The sequence below is a fragment of the Drosophila pseudoobscura genome, chromosome X (genome assembly GCF_009870125.1).
Source record: "Drosophila pseudoobscura strain MV-25-SWS-2005 chromosome X, UCI_Dpse_MV25, whole genome shotgun sequence".
NCBI classification, from domain to species: domain Eukaryota; kingdom Metazoa; phylum Arthropoda; class Insecta; order Diptera; family Drosophilidae; genus Drosophila; species Drosophila pseudoobscura.
In genome coordinates this window covers 37,585,991-37,610,400 of record NC_046683.1, presented here as the reverse complement: position 1 = coordinate 37,610,400, position 24,410 = coordinate 37,585,991, and the positions used below count along the sequence as shown (strand labels likewise).

General features: G+C 42.5%; 4 protein-coding genes, 2 long non-coding RNA genes and 1 pseudogene across 12 annotated transcripts; 3 read left to right on the top strand and 4 right to left on the bottom strand.

The window, feature by feature from the left end:
* Positions 1 to 924: 924 nt before the first annotated feature.
* On the bottom strand, positions 925 to 3,986 carry GCS1 (mannosyl-oligosaccharide glucosidase). Its single transcript, XM_002134595.3, has 2 exons — positions 2,201 to 3,986; positions 925 to 2,130 (listed from the first exon to the last, which is right to left on the bottom strand). Exons 1-2 carry the CDS (start codon positions 3,846 to 3,848, stop codon positions 1,247 to 1,249), a joined length of 2,532 nt encoding a protein of 843 aa, XP_002134631.1. The 5' UTR covers positions 3,849 to 3,986; the 3' UTR covers positions 925 to 1,246.
* Positions 3,987 to 6,342: 2,356 nt separating this feature from the next.
* Positions 6,343 to 7,012, top strand: LOC4814218 (INO80 complex subunit C). Its single transcript, XM_001354281.4, has 2 exons — positions 6,343 to 6,559; positions 6,634 to 7,012. The coding sequence occupies exons 1-2, from the start codon at positions 6,397 to 6,399 to the stop codon at positions 6,828 to 6,830; spliced, it is 360 nt and encodes a 119-aa protein (XP_001354317.3). The 5' UTR covers positions 6,343 to 6,396; the 3' UTR covers positions 6,831 to 7,012.
* Positions 7,013 to 7,103: 91 nt separating this feature from the next.
* LOC4814192 (kelch domain-containing protein 3) lies at positions 7,104 to 9,172 on the bottom strand. Of its 2 annotated transcripts, none has more exons than XM_015186894.2 (2): positions 8,974 to 9,172; positions 7,104 to 8,715 (listed from the first exon to the last, which is right to left on the bottom strand). In XM_015186894.2, the coding sequence occupies exon 2, from the start codon at positions 8,695 to 8,697 to the stop codon at positions 7,462 to 7,464; it is 1,236 nt and encodes a 411-aa protein (XP_015042380.1). In that variant the 5' UTR covers positions 8,698 to 8,715; positions 8,974 to 9,172; the 3' UTR covers positions 7,104 to 7,461. The 2 variants fall into 2 exon arrangements, with proteins under 2 accessions (XP_015042380.1, XP_001354316.1); XM_001354280.4 differs by lacking the exon at positions 8,974 to 9,172 and adding an exon at positions 8,815 to 8,875.
* Positions 8,878 to 20,091, top strand: Ypel (Yippee-like). Of its 5 annotated transcripts, none has more exons than XR_004469789.1 (3): positions 8,878 to 8,893; positions 17,740 to 17,988; positions 18,053 to 18,142. XR_004469789.1 is itself a non-coding variant. In XM_015186893.2 (3 exons), exon 3 carries the CDS (start codon positions 18,190 to 18,192, stop codon positions 18,532 to 18,534), a length of 345 nt encoding a protein of 114 aa, XP_015042379.1. In that variant the 5' UTR covers positions 9,487 to 9,730; positions 17,740 to 17,988; positions 18,053 to 18,189; the 3' UTR covers positions 18,535 to 20,091. The 5 variants fall into 5 exon arrangements, 2 of the variants coding, with proteins under 2 accessions (XP_015042379.1, XP_002134630.1); XM_015186893.2 differs by lacking the exon at positions 8,878 to 8,893 and adding an exon at positions 9,487 to 9,730 and having other exon boundaries at positions 18,053 to 20,091; XR_004469790.1 differs by lacking the exon at positions 8,878 to 8,893 and adding an exon at positions 14,596 to 14,732 and having other exon boundaries at positions 18,056 to 18,142.
* Positions 14,324 to 15,551, bottom strand: LOC26532216 (uncharacterized). Of its 2 annotated transcripts, none has more exons than XR_001453017.2 (3): positions 15,448 to 15,551; positions 14,795 to 15,376; positions 14,324 to 14,724 (listed from the first exon to the last, which is right to left on the bottom strand). It is a non-coding gene; the product is annotated as an uncharacterized lncRNA (long non-coding RNA). The 2 variants fall into 2 exon arrangements; XR_001453018.2 differs by having other exon boundaries at positions 14,846 to 15,376; positions 15,448 to 15,550.
* Positions 20,092 to 20,991: 900 nt separating the features above from the next.
* On the bottom strand, positions 20,992 to 22,257 carry LOC6901003 (cytochrome c oxidase subunit 4 isoform 1, mitochondrial-like; annotated as a pseudogene).
* A 280-nt stretch (positions 22,258 to 22,537) lies between these two features.
* On the top strand, positions 22,538 to 24,021 carry LOC26532681 (uncharacterized). Its single transcript, XR_001453016.2, has 5 exons — positions 22,538 to 22,699; positions 22,777 to 22,878; positions 22,946 to 23,120; positions 23,185 to 23,342; positions 23,410 to 24,021. It is a non-coding gene; the product is annotated as an uncharacterized lncRNA (long non-coding RNA).
* Positions 24,022 to 24,410: the final 389 nt, after the last annotated feature.

Genomic DNA, 24,410 nt, shown 5'->3' with positions numbered 1-24,410 from the left:
AAGGCAAAGGCAAAGGCTTACTTTTTAAAACCCAAGAGGAGAACACAGGAGCTTTTTTGTAAGTGTCGCAGCTATTATGACCACCGATTTGTATCCGTGGTTTTACTCCGTAAAACATACATACATAGTATGTACAGAAACATGTATATATGTACATGCATACGTATATGGGTCCGATAATAAAACGAACCAATGCGAACGTTGCAAATTTATATATGAGCTACATATATATTTTTTTTTTAGCTTTTTTTTACTCTGGCTTTTGTTCTCTATTATCACAACACCGGTCGTTTTATCTCGCTCCTCTTCGTGAATAGCGCACACTGCACGATGAAGAGTGTGTGAGAGAGAGAGAGAGGGAATGAGTAAGCGCGTGGAGGCCGTAGCGAGGCCACTGCACTTTCATTTGTTGCTTCTGGCTATATTAATGATTCGATCCGAACCAGATTCCACAATCTGCTAGATATGGTCCTTCTCTGGGGTTCTGCATTTTCTTTTGTCTTCAATGTTGTGGATGCCACAGTTTTTGCTTCCTTGTGGGGCAGAAGGGGGCGTCGCAAAATTTGGAAACAAACTCCATTCAGTGCGATATCACAGGAAACACAGGAACACAACATTTGGTTGCTCTAGCAATCGAATCTGCTATTGATGCTGATCAAGTATGTACTCTATGAGGTCGGTAACGCTTACTTCTGAATCCATTTCCCCCAGCGTTAATCATACGCTTGTTATGACACGTCCCTTAATCATGTCGCTCAGAATACCCACAAATAGAAGGGGCTCGTAAAAGTATAAGTTAATTTATTTGGGCGCCATGTAAAGCGCCATCCGATGGAAGCCTCTTTTGGTTATGGATTGGACACAAGCGTTATTTCTCACTTGCTGATTATAAACAGCAACAGCAAAATAAAAACATCCAAAGGAATCTTTTATAATAGTTTATAATTTTAAAATTCATCTATTTAACGCTAAAAATTGCCCCTTTTTCTCTTCTTTGTCCCATCCTTTCTTTGTCCGAATTTCTTACTCACATTCTCCAGCACGTGGACATTTCCTCAATAGGGGGAAACGTTTTGTACAGCAACCAGGACTGACGGACAGGAAGACACACTAAAGATTACACACTCTATGTTACTACATAAAAACATATACTATATGTAGATCATTGGGGACTCCCATTGTAGGACTCCATTGGTTGAGGAACTCACAGCAGATAGGGGAAAACGATAAAGAAAGTAGAAACAAGCTAGAACTGCTCGGCCATGAGGAGGACCACGGTAGCCGTCCAGCCGGTGAACGGATTGCAGCCCTTTCCCTCGCCAGTGGAGTCATCGTACTGTTCCCAAAGGTAGCCGCTCTTCTGGTATTGCCTGAATATATTTCTTACTAGATTCTCGCGCAGTTCCGCGTAAATCTCACGGGCCAGAGCGGCATTGGGGCCCTCTATCTTGCCATAATGCTGCAGGGCCCTCACAGCCAGAAAGTTAATGTTGATCCAGATGGGGCCACGCCAGTACGGCGGATCGTGCTCAGTGTTCCGCTTCATATACAGCGGGGAGCGCTTCGATAGCGACCGAAGGCCAAACTTTGTCCAAAGCTGCTGTGGATCCCTCAGGTCCTGCAGCATTTTGGTCAGATACGGCGAGTCGTGATTAAGCTGCTCGAGCAGGAGCGGGAATAGATTTACATAGCCAAATGTGGTGTCCACAAACTGGTAGGTTGGCTGTTCCATCGACACGCGCACCATCTCTGGCTGTTGCGACGGGTGGCTGCCCCGCTGCGGCGCCATCGCTGGTGGACGCTTCAGCATGACCTGGTCGGTGTGGAGGCCCCAGTCGGCGTACTGTTCACTGAAGGGGGCTAGGTGCAGACGGTTCAGCTGCTCGTTGTCCGTCAAATAGGAGGCCGTCTCATAGTACTTGACGTCGTCCTTGCCAAGCAGCGTCGACAGCTCGGCCATCACGCTGGCGGCCAGCGCCACCCAGCAGCGCAGATCCAAGTGCCGCTCCCGGTCGGTGGGATGCGAGGCGCGTGGATAATCATCCAGGCCGGAGGATAGGCTCTTAGGATTGAGCTCTCGCTGGGTGGTAGTATTTCGACCACGCCACAGATATGATCCCATTAAGTCGCCTGCGAAAATGAAGTGCAGAGCACGAATTAGAAAAGGAAAGAGATAGAAATATGCAGAAGGAAACCAAACCTTTTTGTGTGGTGTTGTACCAGTTGAACCACGCCTGGATACGGGGATACAGCCGCTCGAGGGTGGCCAGGCGACCCTCTTGAGAGAGCTCCTTCCTGTGGCTGGTGAGCAGCTTCTGTAGCGTCAGAAAGAACGTTGGCGGATTGGCATTGCTGTTCCTTTGTGTGACAAACTCTTCGGGGACCTTGGACATGGCCTCAGCTCCGAGGATTTGCTCACGTGGAATCCAGCCCTCGACATTGAGCAGATCAAACCAATGACAGATGATGTCCAGCTCTATATCAATGTCCCATGAACTTATTAGCAGCCCGTGGAAGCCCTCGTCCCATAGGAAGCCACGGGGAAAAAAGCTGCGAGAGGGCACGGCCGTGTATAAGGGAGCCTTCCAATAGGGCACTGGGTTTTTGGTGTGGACCGACTGCACACGACTAGAGCCGTAGAAGTAGCCAATGCCACCGAGCATATTGCTCAGGGCGTTGCGTGCGAAGCGCACCTCTTCGAGCGAGTAGCCGCGGCTCTTCAGCTGAAACTTCTCTTCGAATCGCTGGTCGAATTCGCTGATCTTTGCCTGCAGAGACTCTGTGTACGACCGCCCCGTGGGCGGCTTTGGTATGGACTCGCTCAAAGTAAATCCCGATGTGGACTGATAGGTAATGTCGAGGGTGAAGTCTACCTCGGCCGTGATCTGTATGGCTATGAAGTTTGGCTCCGGATTGGACGAGGGCAGACCGTTCTGGAAGACAATCTCGCCGGGCAGGCCAATGAAGCGGTTGCCGCGCTTGTCCGTGAATGCTCGGAAATGCGAAAAGAGCGTGTCTTTCAGCTTACTTAGCGACGGCGCCACCGTGCTCAGGTAGGACTTGTGCAGAATTTTTCCTTTCATTGTATGGAAGCGGACCTGGAACTCGCCCAGTCCCTGCGTCTCGCCATAGACGCCTGGCTCGGGGCTCTTCTCGTCCGACACGTACTTGATATGGCCATTAGTGCGCTCATCCAGCGCCACGTACCAAATGAGCGAGATGCTCTTGTCCCAGGCCCGAGTTGTGTTCCTCACCGAGATACGAGCGGTCCAGTCGCCGCCATATTGCTTCCCAGCCGGATACTTGACAAAGGAGGTCTTCAGCTCGTAGGGTAGGTCCTGGATCTCCTGCACGCCGAAGCTGCGGCCGTCGTGATGCGTCCACCCGTAGCCGTCGAGATTGTCGCCCTGCTCACACCAGTGCCGAATTCCCTGGCCACCATGGCCCAGACTACTGGGCGTGTACCACATCAATCCCATTACCAGGGAGTGCGGATCGCGTGTTTTCATACCGAAGTAGGTGAGCGGCCGGTACGATCCCCAGTATAGATCTGGATTGTCCAGCCCCGTGTTAACAACCATTTTCTGGTTATCGAACGGAGTGTTCACCCTCGTCTCCAAGTAGCCCACGTAGCCAAAGTACGAAGCGATTCCCAGGCAAATGCAACCGATTAACGTCTTCCACTTGTCCATCATCACCTTCGAGGACAAATTGAACCTGGTGCAACGCTTCTGTTTGGAGTTGGCGGCTGCGGCAGCTGCTGCTACTGCCGCCGCTGCCGCTGCTGCAGATGCCGGTTGGCCCGAGTTGCCTGAACTGGACCTGGCAGCGCCAGCATTCCGGGCCATTTTATTTGCTGATTTCGATCGTAATTGGGAGTTATGAAATTCTACTTAGTTCCTGCACAGTTAAAATTATTTAGACAGCGCATTGTATTTTTGCGTTGTGCGCAGGGTTGCCAATTACAAGAAAACATAACAGCAACGATGGATAACAGGTAAATCTTTAAGATTTATCGATAGATGGACAAGGGCTGATCACGAATTAGTATTCGACACAGAGCACATGTTCGGGTAACGTTTGGAGTTTTTGACGGAATTGCAAAACTCTGCGAATTGGTCAGGACTACATGTATAGTTTTTTTTTGTGGTAATCAGGTAGGTTCCGGTTTTCCGAACTGTGAGTAAAAGTTTTTACCAAGATGTTCTTTTAGGCGCACAGTTTAATATATTTACGAGCATAATCTGATCTGTTAAGCGCACACTTATGCTGTTATGCGCAACCATTTAATTCTTGCCAACGTTTCGATAACCCAATCGAGCTGCGTCAGCTTGCAGCACGAAAACAAAAAGTGTCGTTGCTATTAGACAAGCTAAATTTCCCTAGTATTGGTGTAAAATTGATCTTAATGCATCTAAAAGTCACCTATTCTTTTCTTTTGAAATTAAAATTCGTTTTGTTGGATCAATAGCTTTTTAATTTTAATTTCGGCGAGGAAAATGTTTCCGATGTGAAAACGGAGAAATATTGCGTTTTGTGAAAACGGGTGCTCTAAATTATATGTTTTCAAAAGTATATGAGAAAATTTTGTTGAAAGTTACTGGCGTTACGTTACCAAATTCCGGGTAATAAAAGCTAAAAAATATACCGTTGGTTTGTCCTTTGCTGCTCGCAATTTATTTTAGTATTTCCTGGTGCTCCTCCTGTAATATCTGCTGGTCCTTCCGGGAGTCCTTTCCAGCATTTCGCCATCAATCTCCAGAAGGCTGTCCAGCTTTGGTGGAGCGTGTTGACCGCAGAAAGAAAAAACCCCGCAAATCGTCAATATTATCATACCAAATTTATCATAAAAATTTACCAACTACCCTTCAACCTAGGTGCATTTTTTTAATGGCTGTAAAATACCAATATGATAAACACAAAAATACATACGTACATATAATTATTAAATTTACCACCGCTAGTTTCTGATTTTGATTTTGTATAGTCTCCTTTTTTATGGTTTTCAAGATTTCAAAAGATTTCAAGTATTTATATGCGGGACTTTTTTTTAATCATTGCTTTTTAGGGTTTCACTTGTAAACTATCGGCAAAGTATCGCATAAAAAAGTGCGGATTAGGAACATCCCAGATGGATAGTGGAATAACTGAAAAATTTTCGCAGCTGCAAAACCTTAGGGACCATCCCAGAAATGGATTGTGGATGTTCACCTCTGGAAATAGGTTATCAGGTTGTGAAATGGTTCCAAGTGGCATTTCTACATGAATGGATTAACAACTAGGTGAGTTCACTTTCTTCACGTTATCGATACAAAAGGCCAAGAAGTGGCAAGATGTATGGCCTAAAGAGGGGAAAAAATCGAACAAACTAAAAGAACGACTTAGTTCCCTGAATAAAAGTCAGGGAACGAACTTCTTTAGTACGTTCTTTAGATTTTTACCCCAAAATTAATGGTTAATTTCATTATACATTTGATCAGTAAAAACATCGATGACTCCCATGGATGATTCTGAATTGCCAAAACATCGATGTAATGATAGTGCCATCGTTTGTTTGTACTAGTGATTTAAATTTGAATGAAAACATCAATGTCGATGTCCATTGATGTTGTCAAAATCAAACATCGATGTTGGATTGATACATCGAATTTATTCTTCGATGCATCGATGTATGACCGCGAAATCAGGATCTGAAGACACGGCGACAGCCTCTGATGATTGCGATGGGAAAATTAGTGATAGGCAGTTGTGGTACTGTTTCTGATACTGAGTTTTATTGAACAAATGGATCTCCTTATACATATAGCTAGCAGTGGTACTCTTATTGTATGCGAAGGAACGCACAGGCTCCATGTGAGTGTATTTTTAGATAGGGTACACTTACTCTGGCGGGGGTTACATTTCAGTGCATTTACTTAGGTACTTGGCAGCAATAGAGTAAATAGTTTATTGCTTCACCCTTTTTAGTGGGTTCGAGTTTACAAGTGCAATTGTCTATTCTTTGTTGCTAATGTAATTTTCGTGTCGTCATATGAACATATGAACTGTGAATGAACAGTACCCTTCCCAAATACACAACAGGTTGCCTTCGAATGATGTTAACGGCGTTCGCAGTTTCATATTTAAACAAATGTATACCATCTGTAGTAAATTTGATTCATTTTAAGTCAAATATGTTTACTTACTTTGGTATTGCTGTGTTGCTGCTTACAGAAGACAAATACGCTATGATATGATATTAAACTACCGATGTTTTGCAAAACATCGATGCATCACTCAACATCGGTAGCAACAAAAACATCGGAAAACATCAGTAAACATCGGCAGAAAAACATCGATGCTCGATGCATCGATGTTTTTTTACATCACTATAATGTACACCAACAATTAAATTCAATGCTATCATCTTATCTCTCAAGCATGGACACGAAATCGAGTCAGAAAACCAGACGCTCATTTAAAAAGCCCTTTATCTTCGCAAAGAACTGTGTGTACCGCCCAATGCGCCAGATAAGCAATATGGAACGAAACCAGAAGCTACCTGTTGACAGGCCAACGTGTAAGTAGCAAGAACACCATGCATTTCTTTCGACGCTCAATTCGCCTTGTCTGTTTGTTTGTGTCAATATCCAGACTTCACGCTTAATGCACCACCCTCTCTGGTACCGGCCAAGAAGTACTCGGACATTAGCGGCTTGCCCGCCCCCTATATGGATCCGCACACAAAGCTTCGTTTTGCCAATGCCGAAGAGTACGCCTCCATGCAGCACATGCCATCGGACATCATCAACCGGTACCTATCGGTACGCGGCTACACTAGTGCCGTGTAATGGTTGACGAATGACTGCTGAATGAGCTCTCGAAGGTCCGGTCTGCAGTTATTTCTGACCTTACTTTTAGTTAGAATGTAAGGTTTATTTTTAAGTATAGATTGTAAAGAGTTGTCAAACTGTAAGGTAGTGACAATAACCCCAAGAACTTTTAATAATAAAACAGTGAAAGTAAGCTGAAATTATTCGATACCTTTTCTATTGTTTCTGTGAAAGCTCAACTTTCAGCTATCCTTCAGCTGGGGAACGACCGCTAATGAGCGCTAGAGGACATTTCGGAACAAGTACAGCTAAAGGAGCTTTATTTGGTCCTTTCTATAAATGTTTTACAAACTAAATCTCTCGTGTTATTATCAGTATCATAATTTTGTTTGAGTTAATTGAGATTTAAGCATCTAAAGGAAGTACCAAAATAAGTTTCGGAAACTCATGAATTACCGGGATTTCCCAGAATATCAGTATTTCTTGCTCAATCTGTATATGTGTGCGTGTGGCTGTGGAAAGCGGACTAGTTGTGGGAGTTATGGGACCCGCTTCCCGGACCGCAGCGCATCCGCCGTGTGAGCTAAGACTAATTTCAATGTGTCCTTTATGCATTTTGTGGCATTCGGTCCAGGAATCTTGTTTGATGCTACCCGGCCTGGTTGATGGGGCGGCTAATACTGTTCGGCTGGGTGAGCATCTGCAGGTCGGCGCGAAAGCTCCGTGGCAGTCCGGAGATGTCCAACTGGTACTTCAGCACCACCATGGTGGCCAGGGTCTTCAGTGTTGGCTCGAAATCTAACACATGCAGGTCGCTGTAATCTATGAGAGGCAATACCGGCGGTGGCCCGGCGTCTTGGGCCTCCGCATGGCCTTGAACTCCAGGTGCAGCCGGAGCATCGCCCTGCTGCTCGTGCTGCAGCACCGCCGTTGTACTTGTGGAGATTCGTGGACTGGTGCCGCCAAAGAGGAACATTTGTGTGCCTATCACAATGGCACATTGACGGCGGCGGGCCGTCGGCCCCTTTCCATTGGCCCGTATTAGGTTCCAGAGTTTACTGCGGGGATCAAACGTGTACAGATCGTTAAAGTGCTGGTCGAGCAGCCCATTGTAGCCGCCAAAGACGTAGATGAGTTTGTTATAGACGAACATGCTATGGCTGCGCCGGCCGACGGGGACCTTTCCGGCCGTGAACGGACGGTGCCATACCTTCGTCTTCATGTCCAGAAAGACAATCTCATGGCAATAGGTCTCCTCCTGACTGTGGTATGGGCTGTGCTTATCGCCGCGTCCCCCGAAAATGTACATGCGCTCTTCCTCGTAGGCCACAGCGGCATGGAAGTCCCGGTAGCTGGGGGGAACACCAAATGTCTGTACATAACTCCACTCCATAGTGTCCAGATTGAGGGTGTGCACGTCGCTGCTGAACTCGTTTATCTCATCTACGAAACCGCCGAATATGTACATGGAGTTGCCGATGACACATGCCGAGTGACCGTCCCGGGCCCCGGGCAAGCAGCCAGTAACCACGGGCCGTGTCCACTTCGCAGTCTTCGGGTCAAAGCAGTAGAGGACGTTGCAAAGGTTCTCGTCATTCCGTCCGCCCCATATGTAGATGCGCTCCTTGTAGGCCACCACGGTGTGGCCGTACCGCTGGAAGGGGACCAGCGGATACTTGAGAGGAACACCTTCTTCGTCGTTCTGCTGTGGGACGAGGGTCCAGCGCATAGTGTGTGCGTTCAGGACGTGCACATCGATCTGCTCGTTGAAACGGTAGTCATAGCCGGTGCAGTATCCACCGAAGCTGTAGATTAAGTCGCCCACGCCCACGGCGGCATGGTTAACCCTCTGAGGCCCTCCGTCCAGGTGCACGGTCCACAGCATTGGGATCGGGCTCGGATACTGCAACAGAATGATGACAAAGAAAACTTGATCAGTTTGGGCCGAACGTCAGGCAGAGACTGGCTAGCAGCAAAAAAAAAAAAAGTAAAACAAACAGACCGAGTTATTATGGAGGTGCGAGTGCTTGAAGGCCACACAGGTGTAAAGGCAACGGCAGATACCACCACTGTTGTTAAAGGTAATTTAACTTATTTGTATGTATTGTATTTGTTGTTGTTACCGTTTTTAATAAAACTAGGTATGGAACTTCGTACTTACGGAACGTATATGGTATGTTAAGGCTTTTCAATCGATGACAGCACTGGCACAGAACAGATGACTCTGACTCGAACTCGGACAGTGCTGTAAGTGCGTGAAAGTTCGCAGCTTTTTTTTGTCACATTCACAGCACCAATGTAACGGAAAAAAGGTGGTAGAAGATTTGTTAGTTATAAAATTTGATGTGACAAAGTCACGTATATTTCATTAAAATCCATTCCACAGATAATTCAGTGCTTGTTGCATATAAGTGCCTGAAGGTTTTCACAAATGCGCTTCGAGCGCTGTTAGCGAACTGGTGCTGTTGGGCGCACAGAATGATGTGCTGTTAGAGGCAGTACGTAAGCCAAAAGCATCACATAGCGCTGTAAAGTTATTTAAATAAATAGCTTAAGTGTACAGTATACAGTACTGTGTGACAGTGGCATATACGGAAGGTAACCGCGAATCCCATGACAGTTGGGACCCAAAATAAACTCTGGAGACGCAATTTGTTCTGTTAGGTGCAAGTGCACAGCGAGTGCGCTGTTAGAGAACAGGTGCTGTTAAAGGCAGAATATGAGCGCAGCGCAAACAAATGTGAAATAGAAACAATGCAAACTTCTGCTGCATTATACAAGTGAAGAAACGGGTACCACGGACAAAGTGCCTTTTCCAGTGGGTCGTCGTCGTTGCTGTCTCTTTTTTTTTTGTACTCGGTATATGGTGGTGTGTGTGGCTGTGCATTGTTCTTGCAAACAAAAACAACAGGCAAAACGTAAGTGGTTTTAACATAATTTTTCTGCCAAATTCAGTTGTTATGCCTCTATTTTACCCGCTCCCCTCGTTGCAAGCAGCGCAGCGCATTAGCAAAAACAAGACATGTTTGTTTGTTTGTATGTATAGATAGCTGTTTTCCATGTGCGTGCGTATGCCCACTGTTGAACAAATTGCGCCTTTCGACAGCAAAACTTCAGTTTGAGCAGGAGAGAGCGGGTCGCGAAAATGCTCCATTTCTATCTTTGTCTCTCACCTGCCATTGGTATTGCGTTTCTTCCACACAGCTGACTTTGTTTCTACCCATTCTGGCACAAGAGTGTTTGCGCAGGGGGGGGGGGCCAGAGGCCAAGAGAAAGGATTTTCGCAGTTTATGTTTGTTGCATACATAGAACGAACCCAGCAATTCTCACACAGGCCACCAAAAGACAAACTAACAGCTGTAGTGCGCATGAGTGTGTGTGTGTGTCGACGCAGCTGTTTGTGTATTGTTGTTTACGCTTCTGCCTCTCTTCTGCTGCCACTGTAGCGGTCTGTCGCTAGCGTCACAACGCAATAAGTTCAGGCTGTTTTCTGATAAGAAATCACGAATGCAATCGAATGAAGCCAAAATTTGTTTACCCCCGACGTGGAAATATTTAATGAAAATAAATGTTTTCTAGCCCTATGTACATACATATGTATGCACATATAGTATATGATATGTACTAGCTCTCTTTTCTAAAAGTGTGATCTCACTCCATCTCTCTCTCTCGTCAGTTGTTGGTTATTCTGGTTTTCTTTGTCCCCTGGCCATGATAGAGAGAAATATCTTAGGATAGCATCGCTCTCATACATACATAAGTAGTTTTTATCTGCATCACGATAATCACAGGCGTTACGGACGGTGTGTTTTTGTGTAAGAACATTTTATTGAATTCGACGGTATATAAGTATGCGCAAAAAAAAAATTGGATAATACAAACCAATTATATTTAAAAGTTATCAACAACATACCAAACCATTACTACTAACTTACTAATACGTGCAACTTTGACACAGCACAAAATATATACCAGCGAATATAATAATTTATTATACCCGATACTCAAAATGAGTATTGCGGTATATTAGATTTGTGGTGAAAATGGATGTCTGTAACTTCCAGAAGGAATCGTTTCCGACCCCATAAAGATATATATATTCTTGATCAGCATCAATAGCCGAATCGATTGAGCCCTGTGTGTCTGTCCGTCTGTCCGTCCCTATTAGCGCCTAGTGCTCAAAGACTATAAGAGCTAGAGCAACGATGTTTTGGATCCAGACTTCAGTGATATGTCACTGCTACAAGAATATTTCAAGACTTCGCCCTGCCCCCACAAAGGACGAAAATCTGTGGCATCCACAATTTTAAAAATACGAGAAAACCAAAATCGTAAAATCGCAAAAACGTAGAGAATGACCATATCTATGAGATTGCTGAATCTGGATCAGATCGGATAATTTTTATAGCCAAAAGAAACAAATCAATTTGCAGTGGCTACGCAGCGCCCGACGTCACGCTCAGACTGATTTTCTGTCTCTCTCGCACGCACTCTTTGTCGTGTCGTTCAATATTAGCGGCGTCTGCCGGGGGAGAGCCATACTGACTAAGTATCGGGTATAAATGTAGAGTTGCGGTGTCCGCAGCAACTCACAACGTTCCCCCTCGTTTTTATGGTATTTTTTGGATACAATTTTTTCTTTCAATTCTATCTAACATATTGAACATAATTATTGATATATATTGAGCTTTCTGCCACTGGCAATGTGTACGATTGTCCCGTTCGACATCTTGGATATGCCCATATGCGCATATGTATGTATGTATGTACATATGTATCTACCAAAAACCCCTTCTTTGATGTTCCGCCTTTTATATTGCCTACAGAAGCACCTGACTTAATAGTTTTCAAATAAACAAAGATGGTTTTCTTTCTAATTGATCTAATCGATCCCGGTTAAGCAAGTTGGTGTAAAAAACGAGTATAGGATACATTTCTTCTCCACGGGTGCACAGTAGTAACGAAAACAAACAATCGCAGAACAAATTTCATTGAGAGACGAAGATAAGCAAACAAATAAAGCCATAGAGCCTGGGCCCCTTCGCGAATTAGCTCGGAGATTCCGTGCCGCGCCGCCACATTTTCACTGTAAATGCGTACTCGTATGTACTTCTCAATTAAGCAAGAACAGAAATAGCTGACTAGGCGGTTTCGGTGTTAATTATGTACATACATATGTACATATGTATGCATGCAGTTTTGAACTGGGCTTGCGGCAATCCAATCCAGACTGGCTTGCGTTCCGCAAGCAACGCTGACAGACAATCGCAATCGCATTCCCAAAAACTTATCACGATACATGAGCAGACTTACCGTTACACAGCATGGCGGGGACTTTGCCACAGTCACGCCAACAGGGGCCGAACCAAAACAGCCCACTTCTATGGCATTTCCATATTATAAAACTGGGTTTATGTGTGTGCATACATATTAACTTACATACATATGTACATACATACTATACATAGCTAAAGTTGTCATGACCAGAAGACCTTTGTCCAGCATTAGTGCAGTCGTATGAAACAAGCGCAACAAATTTTCTGTCCACCGTTGCCGATCACATGTAAGTAAATTCGACTTGCTTTGGGCCCTGAGGCCTTGCATACCCTTGCACTACGATCGACCATATGACATGTACATATCTACACATGTATGTATATAAATATCTACATGATTATGTACATACTCGTATCTAACTACATGTATATGTACATTGTACACACAGCTGCCAAAAAATCAGGATTCGCCAACAAAAAATTAAATTATCGCGAACTTCATTAGAAAAGCCAAAATGATTATATTTACTAATTCATGCCTTATATATGCCATTCATGCCATTTATATATTTTGATCACTCACTGCCTGCTTTTTACTTATGGTCTCCACTTAATCAGTATACGTACATATGTATGTACATATTATAAAATCTATGCAATACCTTTTTATTTTTTATACCCGATACTCAAAATGAGTATTGGGATATATTAGATTTGTGGTAAAAGTGGATGTGTGTAACGTCCAGAAGGAATCGTTTCCGACCTCATAAAGTATATACATATGTATATTTTTGATCAGCATCAATAGCCGAGTGGATTGAGCCATGTCTGTCTGTCCGTCTGTCCGTCCGTCCGTCTGTCCGTCCCCTTCAGCGCCTAGTGCTCAAAGACTATAAGAGCTAGAGCCACGACATTTTATATCCAGCCTTCTGTGATATGTCACTGTTACAAGAATATTTCAGAACTTTGCCCCACCCCCTTCCGCCCCCACAAAGAGAGAAAATCTGTGGCATTCACAATTTCGACGATACGAGAAAACTGAAAACGCAGAATAGTAGAGGATGGCTAGATCTTCTAGAGTGCCAAATCTAAACCAGATCGTATAATTATTATAGCCAGAATCAAGAAAACAATTTCATTCTTTCTCGCTCATCTCTCTCTAACACACAGGTTTCGTGGTCGGTTTTGCCAATTGCAAAATATGAGTTCAAGGATCTCAGAACCTAAAAGAGCCAGAGCAACCAAATTTGGTATCCACACTCCTGTGATATCGGACCTTGATCGTTTCGTGTACAAATTTCGCCACACCCCCTTCCGCCCCGCAAAGGACGAAAATCTGGGGCATCCACAAATCTCAGAGACTATTAAGGCTAGAGTAACCAAATTTGGTATCCGCACTTCTTTTGGATCTCACTATAAAACGTATATCTCAAAATTTCAAAGGACGAAAATCTGTTGCATCCACAATATTGCAGATTCGAGAAAACTAAAAACCCATCGCCCGACGTCACGCTCAGACTGATTTTCTGTCTCTCTCGCACGCACTCTTTGTCGTGTCGTTCAATATTAGCGGCGTCTGCCGGAGGAGAGCCATACTGACTAAGTATCGGGTATAAATGTAGAGCTGCGGTCTCCGCAGCAACTCACAACGTTCCCCCTCGCTTATTATATACTAGATTTGATCTGTTTCCATTTTTCGTTAAATTCCTTTTTCCTATTAACACACCCACACCAGTCGTTTTATTTCGCTCCCTTCCGGCAGACAATGCACACTGAACAGGGTAGAGTGTGTGTGATAGAGAGGGAATGATTAAGCGTGTGGCTACGCTTTCGTAGCCGCTGAAATTTCATTTGTTCCTGCTTGCTATGCTAATGATCCGATCTGATCCAGATTCGCCAATGTTGATATGGTTTTTCTCTACGATTCTGTGTTTTGGTTATTTTTGTATCTTCAAAATTGTGTATGCCACAGATGTTCGTTCTTTGTGTGGGCGGAAGGGGGTAGGGTGAAAATTTGAAGTACTTATCATAGGAGTAGGAGTAAAAAATTTGTTTGCTCCAGCTTTGATAGCGTCTGAGATCTTATAATTTTAAATAAAATCTTAATATATGTACATATGTATATACCCTTATAAAACGATAATACTGCAAGCTTTATTCTACTATTGAAATATTTTTTTTAGTTGTTTTATATGTACTTTTTATTCGCGTTTGAAGTTGAAAAAAAAACGAATATTAATGTTATCCAATGTATTTAATTTTGCTCTTACTTTTTCTTCTTCATTTTCTGCTTTAGCTACTTCTGTTTACGTTCGTCGGTCAGTCGTCTTTATTGAATTTGCAAATTGTACGTAATTTGTTTGTTCATTGAGCACGCATTATGCGTTTAAATTTTTGCCATTGTTGCACTTTGCATATCATATTTGTCCTTTATCGTCGCTGCTGATGTCTCGACCACCTGCTGCTGGTGCTGCCACTGCCAGCGCCGCTGTCAGGCCAATACAATACTCTACCAGCGGAGACGGCGTCGCGTCGCCGCTCATTCGTTCGTTTCGCTTCGAGCAGCGCGCTTTGGTTTCTGATTTTTCGTTGGCAAAAACAAAAAGTGTGGGGAAGAGGCAGACGCTCAAAGTACTCTAAAAAGGTGAAAAAATAAGTTAAAATCCAGTTGCATGAATAATAATAAATAAAAGAAAAGAAACAAACGACAGAATAAGATGTGTGTGTGTGTGTGACGAATAGCTTTTGAAGCTTCACCTTTCCCTTCTCCGCCACTGCCACCGCAACCGCAACCGCCACCGCGTTTCTTCGTTCTTTTGTTTTTTTTTGTGGTTCGGTGAACTGTGAATTGTTGTGCTTCTTCGTTTCTGTTTTGGTTTCTGCTTCGATATTATTAAATTAATTACAGTTAGGTGTCGAGAGGAGAAGAGTCGTTGACAAATATCTTAATTATAATGCTAATTAATTTTTGGCCGGGACGCCTCCTAGCAGGCGGCCGGGGGTGTTTTAGATCTCTTTGTTGTCTGGTGCATTTCCCTCTTCTCTCTTTCTCTCTGAATAGCTGTCTGTGTAGCTCTTTGTTCTGCCCGGGCCTGGGCGCTCCTTTGGTTTCTTTGTTCAAGTCGTTAGCGCAGACGCAGGCGCTGACGCCGCCGTCAGCGTCCGAGTCAGCAGCAGCAAATTTGCATACTTTGCATTTGGAGAATACGTCCGCTTTTTTCTTTTTAACAAATCATAACAAATTGCAGAATCATTGAGAATGATTGAGAATCTACCAGGTTGCCAAATCTGATTTAGATCGGATTATTATTTGTGTTATTAGACAGAAGTAACAAATAAAACTGCAGTGGCTACTCAACTCCTTCCATGCGCTCACTCATTTTCTCTCTCCTTTACATACTCTTATTCGTGCAGTGTGCGTCCGCTAGCGAAGAGGACCGAGATATAAATGCTGGCTGGTGTGAGTAGAGCGACGCTTATAGCGGAATACAAAACATTGGCGGAAATATGGAGACAAATAAAATATTTTTAAATTCGAATAAAATTGGTCATTAGGTGTAAAGAGGATAAACGAAATGGAAGAATTGACATTATGTTCTTCTCTTTCTCTCTATTTTTTTCCCATCTCCCATGACAAGTGCTAGCAAAACTGAGAAAAATTGCCGAATTCTGTCCCCCCCACATTAAGCAGCAAATCAATTTGTCCATTTTGCGGAAAGCGATACCAAAAAACTTAGAGAGAGAGAGAGAGAGAGCATGCGGCAAGAGTCTCGGAGAGCCATCAGCTCCGAGACCAATTCCAGTGCTTACGTAGAATTACGTATAAAATATATTGTTGTATAGGTTACATACATATGTACATAAACCATACATATAAACATACATACCTGTGTATGTACATATGTATTTACTGACTGAATACCGGCTACGATTGTAAAGCCGCGACCCCTGCCCTGGCAAAATTCTGCGAAATGGGTATCTGTATAAAATTTTTAACATTTCATTTTCCTTTTTTTTTTATATTCCATAAGAAAAGTTAGGAAATGTACCGTTAGCCGATACTATTTCGTTTTTAAGACATTTTATTTTGTACATGGGAATTTCCTTGGAAAAGAATTTTTCCATTTCCATATATGTACTTTTGTCCCGATATTATTTTCTAAATTGAATGAAACCAATTGATATATATGTAATTAAATTAGCTTTTCCTTAAAAAACGACTTACTAGGGTTTTTAGAGAGACTTTGAGGAAAATAAAGTATATATATAATGGGTTTCAGATGTTAATGAAACTATGTGCCAATTTGTTGGGACAAAAGTATCTGGAAATGGAAATGGAATGTTTCGTTTAAAAAATTCTACAAAGTAATGCAAGAGAACATTGATTGATTATCGGAATATGTTGGGCTAGATCATGAAGGCAGGTGTAGGGCAGTCCCATCTGGAGGTTTGGATGAATAGTTTAAGTAACTTGAAGTGATCTTAATTTTTATGTTCGTTTTATTGAGTTTGTTTATCTTTGCAGTCCCTAAAGTAAAAGTGAAACGAGGGGGAACGTTGTGAGTTCCAGCTGCGACCGCAACTCTATATTTATACCCGATACTTATTCCGTATGGCTCTCCGCTAGACGGCGAGGACGTACGACAAAGAGTACGTGCGAAAGAGACAGAAAAACAGTAAGAACGTGTTAACGGACGCTGCGCAGCCACTGCAAATTGGTTTTCTCCTTTTGGTTATAAAATTGATCCGATGTGATCCAGATTCATGCTCTAGCCTTAATAGTCTCTGAGATCTGTGGATGACACAGATTTTCGTCCTTTGCGGGGCGGATATCAGGTTCGGTAGGATAGGAGTGTGCGGACAGACAGACATGGCTCTATCGACTCGGTTTTTGATGCTGATCAAGAATATATTTTAAGAATCAAGAATTCTTTTTAATATTAGAAGAGGAAATGGGTCTGTCTCATGAGTGTACATATTCCTCTCCAGAGTTTGGGATAGTTTTTATTTTTGTGCTTTGTTTCATGGCATTATGCACCATTCCCTTGGAATACTTCAATGTTTCTGCAATTTCGCAGAACGAAAAAAGATTTTTATTATACAAAAATGGAAAATTGTAGTTATAAAAATATGTATTCCAGATATACATATAGTAAATCAACAGGGTTTGAAATGGTTCAGTCGACAGCTGCTACTGCTAACGCCACTGAACATACATATTACAAGCCGCAGTCAAAACAGAAGCAACAAATGAAAAGTGACGCCAACCGCAGCAGAAAGCCAATCGTCAGAGACTTGAACTTTTACGGTACTCGAGCTGCAAGGGTATATGTACATACATACATATGTACATATGTGTTCTTCTGCACATATTATACGTCCATACGTACATTTTTGTTGTATTTCTTTGTTTCGGGTCGGTCAATCATACGTGTTGTTGCGTGTGGGCAAGAGAGATTGTAAATGGAAATCGATAATGGAAATGCCACAGGCATATATATGTACATACATATGTATATATAACTTTCCGTCCCCCGCTTTCGCCCCAGGCACTTTCCTTCTCTGGCAAACCAATCGCCGCCTGCAGAAAGATGCACCACCACCACAGAGCTACACATGCACTAATAATTTAACTTTGTTCTTATTTTCAGCTTTGGCTGTCGGGAAATTCGATATACATAACTTGGGATCAGAACGGCCAGACAAAGGCGTCGTCGACGGCGTCATCTCGATATCAGTGGCGGGACAGGGACGCCTCTGTAATCGTTCAATGACAGCAGCCGCAGCAGTTTCTGCTGCTGCATTTGCCGCTGCAGCAGCGCGCAGTTAACGCCCGAGCATAGGGTCCAGCGGAGAAAAGAGAACAGAGATTGTTTCGTGTTCTTTTGGACGTGGCCAAGGTATGTGCTGTGTAATCTCTTCATTTATGTTTTGCCACTAATAACTATTTATCCGGTACTTCAGCAGCGGGCCATCTATACAGCAAAAAGACCAAAGGGAAAAGATAAACAACACATAAATTGAAACGACTGAGTGCTGAAGCCTCAACCAAAGGAGGGGAGATCAAGAAGAGGGCACCTACCCATTCAGCAGCAGAAAAAATGGTGAAAACCTTTCAAGCCTATCTACCGTCCACCAATCGGACCTACTCATGTGTTCACTGCCGCGCCCACCTCGCCTCCCACGACGAACTCATTTCGAAGTCGTTCCAAGGCAGCCAGGGCCCGGCCTATCTCTTCAATTCTGTGGTGAACGTGGCCTGTGGCCAGACGGAGGAGCGGGTCCTGCTCACGGGACTCCACGCCGTGGCCGACATCTACTGCGAATGTTGCAAGACGCCGCTGGGCTGGAAGTATGAGCACGCCTACGAGTCCAGCCAGAAGTACAAGGAGGGGAAGTTTATTATCGAGCTGGCGCACATGATCAAGGAGAACGGCTGGGATTGAACGTATGCAAGGCGGATTGGCGGATGTAAGGCAGCCGTCGGCAAGGGTTAAAGCAGAAAAATGGCCGAAACAGCAGCAGCAGCAACAAAAGAGGAAATACAGACACAAACACAAATCGTGGACAACGAGTGAAAGGCGTTGGAAGAAGTCCGAGTGCGAGCGTGAGCGGGATCGCTCTTGTTCTCCCTCAAGTGGAATGCAAATGCAAAGTGCAATGAGAGGGATGGAGTGTGCTGATGTTTTGAGGCGTCGATGAACAGAGGGAACAAGAAAGAGAGCAAAGGAGAAGGATATGATCAGGCAGGGGTGTAGGTTCAAGGGCAAGGGCTAGGCAGCAGGCGGTGAAGAAATTAAATTCGATCCACCAGTGAAAGTTATATGGTACCAGAATGCTATTAGTGCACTAATCGTCGTATCTAATAGAACAATCATCCAATCAGAGACAAAACATAATACAACCCACCCACATAAACACACACTCATGCAGATACGTACAAATATGTGCATATATAACAAATTTATACATACATATGTACATGTATAAAATGCTTGAGTGGCCGTTTGGACGATCTCTGCGCCGGCCGCAGCGAGCCTGGTTGGAGCTGGCGCCATCTCCGTATGTACATATGTAAATGTATATATGTATGTACATATGTATATGTCAGGCTTTTGAATATTTTAATAATTTCTTCACGCTTTATGTTCGCGTTCCCTTTCTTTCTCCTTCTTTGTATTTGAATCAATTGATCGATTAATTGAAGGACACTAATCGAATGAAGATGCTGATTAAATAAGGTTTAATTTATGTTCAGTATGAGTGAAATCGATTTTTGTATAAACAGAAAACAGGAAGCCCGCAGCGAGAAAACGACACACACACACACACACACATGTACACACAACAACAACAACAACTTGCACTGCCAAAAAACAGGAGAAATGCTTAGCAATAAAACACAACCACCGCGGGAAAAAATTGATCTTTAGAACACAAGGCATGCAAAAACCCAATCGGGAATCATAAATAAATATTCACAACAACGCGAAAACACATACAGAACACACATACACACATACAGGCACATACATTCATACACATACTCAGGCGAACACACATTTTCAACATAGTTGGTATTTAAAAATGTATTTTAAATTTATTATTTAATGCAATTTACCATGAAAGAAAAGCGAGATGCACATGAAATGAAAATTATATGTAACTGTTTAAAGCTGAAAGAATAGCAAAGCAGCAATGCACGCGTCAGAGAGGTCGAGAATGGTGCGAACCGAAAGGCGAGATTGCTTCACAGGCACATCAATGAATATACTGCTCCCAGTGGAATGTAATACTGTGACGTGGATCCTGATCGCAGGAAATGGGCGGGGTGTGAAAGAAATTCAATAAAATACAAGGCATTCTATGCGTAACAGTAATAAAATCCAATATGAATATTTATTTATGTATATAAAGAAACTGCGTATTTGTCTCGCAAAAATTGTATAATAATCAAAGAGAATCGAGAAAACGGAAGAAATAATGGAGGAAATATTTTTAATGGAAGCAAATTATGAAATAATGTATGCAAAAATAACTGCCAGAACTATTCAAGTTAAAAGATGTTCTCTAAGTAGTTATATAAATGTATATGAGAAACATATTTTTCGTAGTGTTAAAATACCTTAAAAGTAAAGGGAAAACCGCAAAATATAACAAAAGTTCAATAAAAAAAAACAAAACAAATCAAATTTTTTAAAGAAAGCTTATATCGTGAAACATGCAAAATTATACAAATGGCAGAACCGGTTTTTTGTTGTTGTTTTTATGACATTGTTTGTACATTGCAATAGTCTATTTACTCATATTTATCAATCTTTAGGCCTAATTCTGAAAAAGCTTTAAGCGTTGTTTTACTCTACTCCCTGCATGTGATGCACCATAAATGGAACAAAAATTTAAGCGGAATTCATAACACTGATGCCAGTATCTACATATATATATATATATATATATATATGTACATATGTATATATACTTGCACATACATACATATATCCATTCATACCAAAATATATATGTACATGATAAAACTAGAACACCTTCACATCAAACAAAAAATTACAGCCATCTCCATTAACTGAAGTCAGGTTGGAGTAGAGAGATTGTTAGTAAAAGCGTTTCAAGATTTTCTATTGTACGAGTGTACGAGTGTACGAGTGTACGAGTGTACGAGTATACACGTATATGTATGTGTGTGCTATGCATACCCAGCAAACCAAACGCACGATCCTTCAGCGAGTGTCTCGCAGTTAGCGATACATTTGACTTGCGTGCGACATATGCGTTTGGTTTGCATATATACATATATATTGGATATAAACGAAACATAAATCACTAACTGCAATAAAGCACATTTTTAGCTGTACTTCGAATTTTGGTTTCCTTTAATAGAAGTACGATGCAGAGAAAAATTAGAGACACATTTATTTCTATAAAACGAGTTTAAAACGGGTTTATTTTAAGACAATTTTCTTTTGGTTTATCAATTTTGTGTGTTTATGTTCATGTGAAAGCGATTAAGGTTGTCTATCATTTGTGCGATTGATTTTAATTCTCTTCTCGACTCTGCGTTAACTATGTGCATTTGCGATTCGTGGAATTTAGATTTATGGTGCTAACATGCAACTGTGCTATCGAGAGGTTTTGTTTCTGTGTACTTAGTGGATCAGCTTGATCTGTGGTCACCAATTATTTCCATTTGTTGGAGTGTTAGCACCACTTGGACGACAGTCCGGTAATGGGGTTCATCTGCAGTTGAATGATGCGACGCAGTTGCGACTGGCGCCGGTCCTCGGCATACGTTTCCGGCACGGGGTCATAAAGCTTGAAGTAATAGGACAACGAAATAAGTAGTCCAACGGCGGCTGACCAAAGACCAACGCCAATGACCAACTTCCAGTCGGGCGCAAAATGCTGAAACTCGGCGTAGGTCTGACAGAAGCTGACAGCTTATTGTCCTGGAGCGACAACGCATTCCAGTCGCCTAGCTCCTTTTCGCGCACTGCGCACAGCTCGGGTGTGACCTCGCGATAGCGAATCGCCGGAAACGGAAACTCCACGCAATCGATGTAGATGGGATTGCCGTTTACGCCATTGCCGACCACTTCGCGTTCGCCGCTCATCAGGCGTGTACCATCGTGATGGGTTTCACGACGCATCATTGCCATTAACGCCGCCCGCATGGGAAGTACTTGGTGGAACTGCTTATGTAGACGCAAGCTCAGCACGCATTACTGACATTGTGACGGGACTACACCTGGAAGAGTCACCATTTTTAGTCGTGATAATGTTGCTGCGGCTGCAGACATTTTGTTGCTTACCTGATCTTTGTATTCTGTATTTTGTTGCAATAACTTATAAGGTAGAACTTCGATTCTGATTTTCTGGTCCGATAGACTGGTCCGAAAGCACAGCTCAGCAGGCTGGAAATAGATTTCAAATTTTCACACAACCTTAAAAGCCAAACAAAGTGCATAGATAATATACACGTTATTGTTGCATTTACATATTTTTACATATGTGTATTATGATGCCCTTTTCATACCCGATACTCAAAATGAATATTGGGGTATCTTAGATTTGTGGTAGAATCGTTTCCGACCCCATAAAATATATGTGTTCTTGATCAGCATCAATAGCCGAGTCAATTGAGCCCTGTCTGTCAGTCCGTCTGTCCGTCCCTATTAGCGCCTACTGCTCAAAGACTACAAGAGCTAGAGCAACGATGTTTTGGATTCAGACTTCTGTGATATGTCACTGCTACAAGAATATTTTTATAAAACTTCGCCCCGCCCACTTCCGCCCTCACAAAGGACGAAAATCTGTGGCATCCACAATTTTAAAGATACGAGAAAACCAAAATCGCATCGCCCGACGTCACGCTCAGACTGATTTTCTGTCTCTCTCGCACGCACTCTTTGTAGTGTCGTTCAATATTAACGGCGTCTGCCGGAGGAGAGCCACACTGACTAAGTATCGGGTATAAATTTAGAGAGCAACTCACAACGTTCCCCCTCGTTCTTTCTTCACTTTGCATTTTCTATTTCCAATCGTCAAATTGTGCGAAAACGAAGCGAAATTAAGTGCTGTGATTATTATTATTATCAGGTAAGTGCAGTGTTTAAATAATTAATAATATGTGTTATGCGCGTGGTAAATAAAGAACATTGACATTGTTTTCACAGAACCTGTGCCAGGAGAACAGCCAATATCGCGCAAGTACATGAATTATTAATTACTTTGTGCACAATGCACAATAGCTAAAGAAATGTTGATTACATTTAAAAGTAAGTTATCGATTTGAAAGTTAAAAATCCATGTACACTAACATGTATTTTGTTGTTTATATTTCAGAAGAATTTTATTATTTAGAAAAAAAAATTTGATGTGTTATCAGAAACATTGGCGGAGGCGGTGGCTCTTCTCAAGCTACCATGAAGTTCCAAATGCCATGAAGTTCCCGATAGAGTCGACGATGGAGTTGGAGCATTTCAACTCTATCATAACTCCAGAGCTCACCGATTTCTATGTGAGTGGTAGCCTATCCTTCTATGGAAGTTAGTTGTTATTTTTTCATTATTTTCTTTTATTAGATAAACAAATTACGGAAATTAATGGGGACGAGCCGATCAATGGTATGCAGTTTGAAAAATGTGCTGGATGAGAAGCTCATTTTAGAATACAACTAAAATGGTGCTTCGGCGAAGAGCTCGCTAAAAAATTTTTAAGAGTTTTTGCAATGTCCTGGAATGTAGGTCTACAAATAACTTTAAAAAACATAATAATTAATTAATTAATTTATCCACATATTTTTTCAGCGGCGGTGAAGATGAAAATACCCAACGAGCGAGCAGAAAAAGTGATTCGGAAGGCTATTCACAACATTAAGAAAAGTAATTTTCAGAAGAGCTCACGAGCCTAAAAATACAAAGCTCTGGCCTCCTAAGAAAATAATTAATAATAGTTTTTCATAAATAAAGCTAACTGGAAAAATAAATGCATGATTTTTCGACAAAAATCATCGTTTATTAAGTGCATGATTCGTCGGGAAAAATCATCACTTATAAAATGCTTGAATTTCGGCAAAAATCATAGCTTATTAAGTGCATGATTTTTTGGCTCCTATCGCCCTCCTATCTCTTTCTAACACACACGTATCATAGCCGGCTTTGCTTAGCGCAAAACATTAGCACCTACATAGATCTCAGAGACTAAAAGAGCTAGAGCAAACAAATTTGCTATCCACAATACTATGATTTCGATACTGCACAAGTATATCTCAAAACATCGCCCCACCCTCTTCCGCCCCCGCAAAGGACGAAAATCGGTGGTATCCACAGATCTCAGAGACTATAAGTCCGAACTGTAGAGCTCTCACTGTTACAAAACTATTTATAATATTTCACTGTTACAAGTTTATTTCTTTTTGCTCACTGTAGAGTGCTCACTGCTACAAGTATGTTTTCAAATTTCGCCCCACCCCCTTCCGACACCACAAAGGACGAAAATCTGTGGCAACCACAATTTTGAAAATAGAAGAAAAGTAAAAACGCACAATTACAGAGAATGGCCATATCTACCAGATTGCCGAATCTTGCCGAATTTGACCGCGAATCGACTCCTACTACATAAACTTTAAAAATGTAGAATCCCGTGCCTCTACAGGGAGCTAACTCCGAAAACAACAATATGCCTATTCAGAGCCTAAACGAAACGGCACAATCATACCTAGGGCGTACCCGAAAGTTCTAGGGGCTTTCGTCTGTGTGTTCCAAAAATATCGCGGGCGTGAGGTCTTGAGATAGTAGTCGACCCACAA

Excerpts from the sequence above, each read along its gene's own strand:
- LOC4814192 (XM_015186894.2), bottom strand. The coding sequence starts at position 8,697 with ATGCTGTGGACCGTGCACCTGGACGGAGGGCCTCAGAGGGTTAACCAT.
- LOC4814218 (XM_001354281.4), top strand. The coding sequence starts at position 6,397 with ATGCTATCATCTTATCTCTCAAGCATGGACACGAAATCGAGTCAGAAA. Across the intron at positions 6,560-6,633 it reads ACCTGTTGACAGGCCAACGT|ACTTCACGCTTAATGCACCA; the intron begins GTAAGTAGCAAG and ends GTCAATATCCAG.
- Ypel (XM_015186893.2), top strand. The coding sequence starts at position 18,190 with ATGGTGAAAACCTTTCAAGCCTATCTACCGTCCACCAATCGGACCTAC.
- GCS1 (XM_002134595.3), bottom strand. The coding sequence starts at position 3,848 with ATGGCCCGGAATGCTGGCGCTGCCAGGTCCAGTTCAGGCAACTCGGGC. Across the intron at positions 2,131-2,200 it reads GTACAACACCACACAAAAAG|GCGACTTAATGGGATCATAT; the intron begins GTTTGGTTTCCT and ends TCATTTTCGCAG.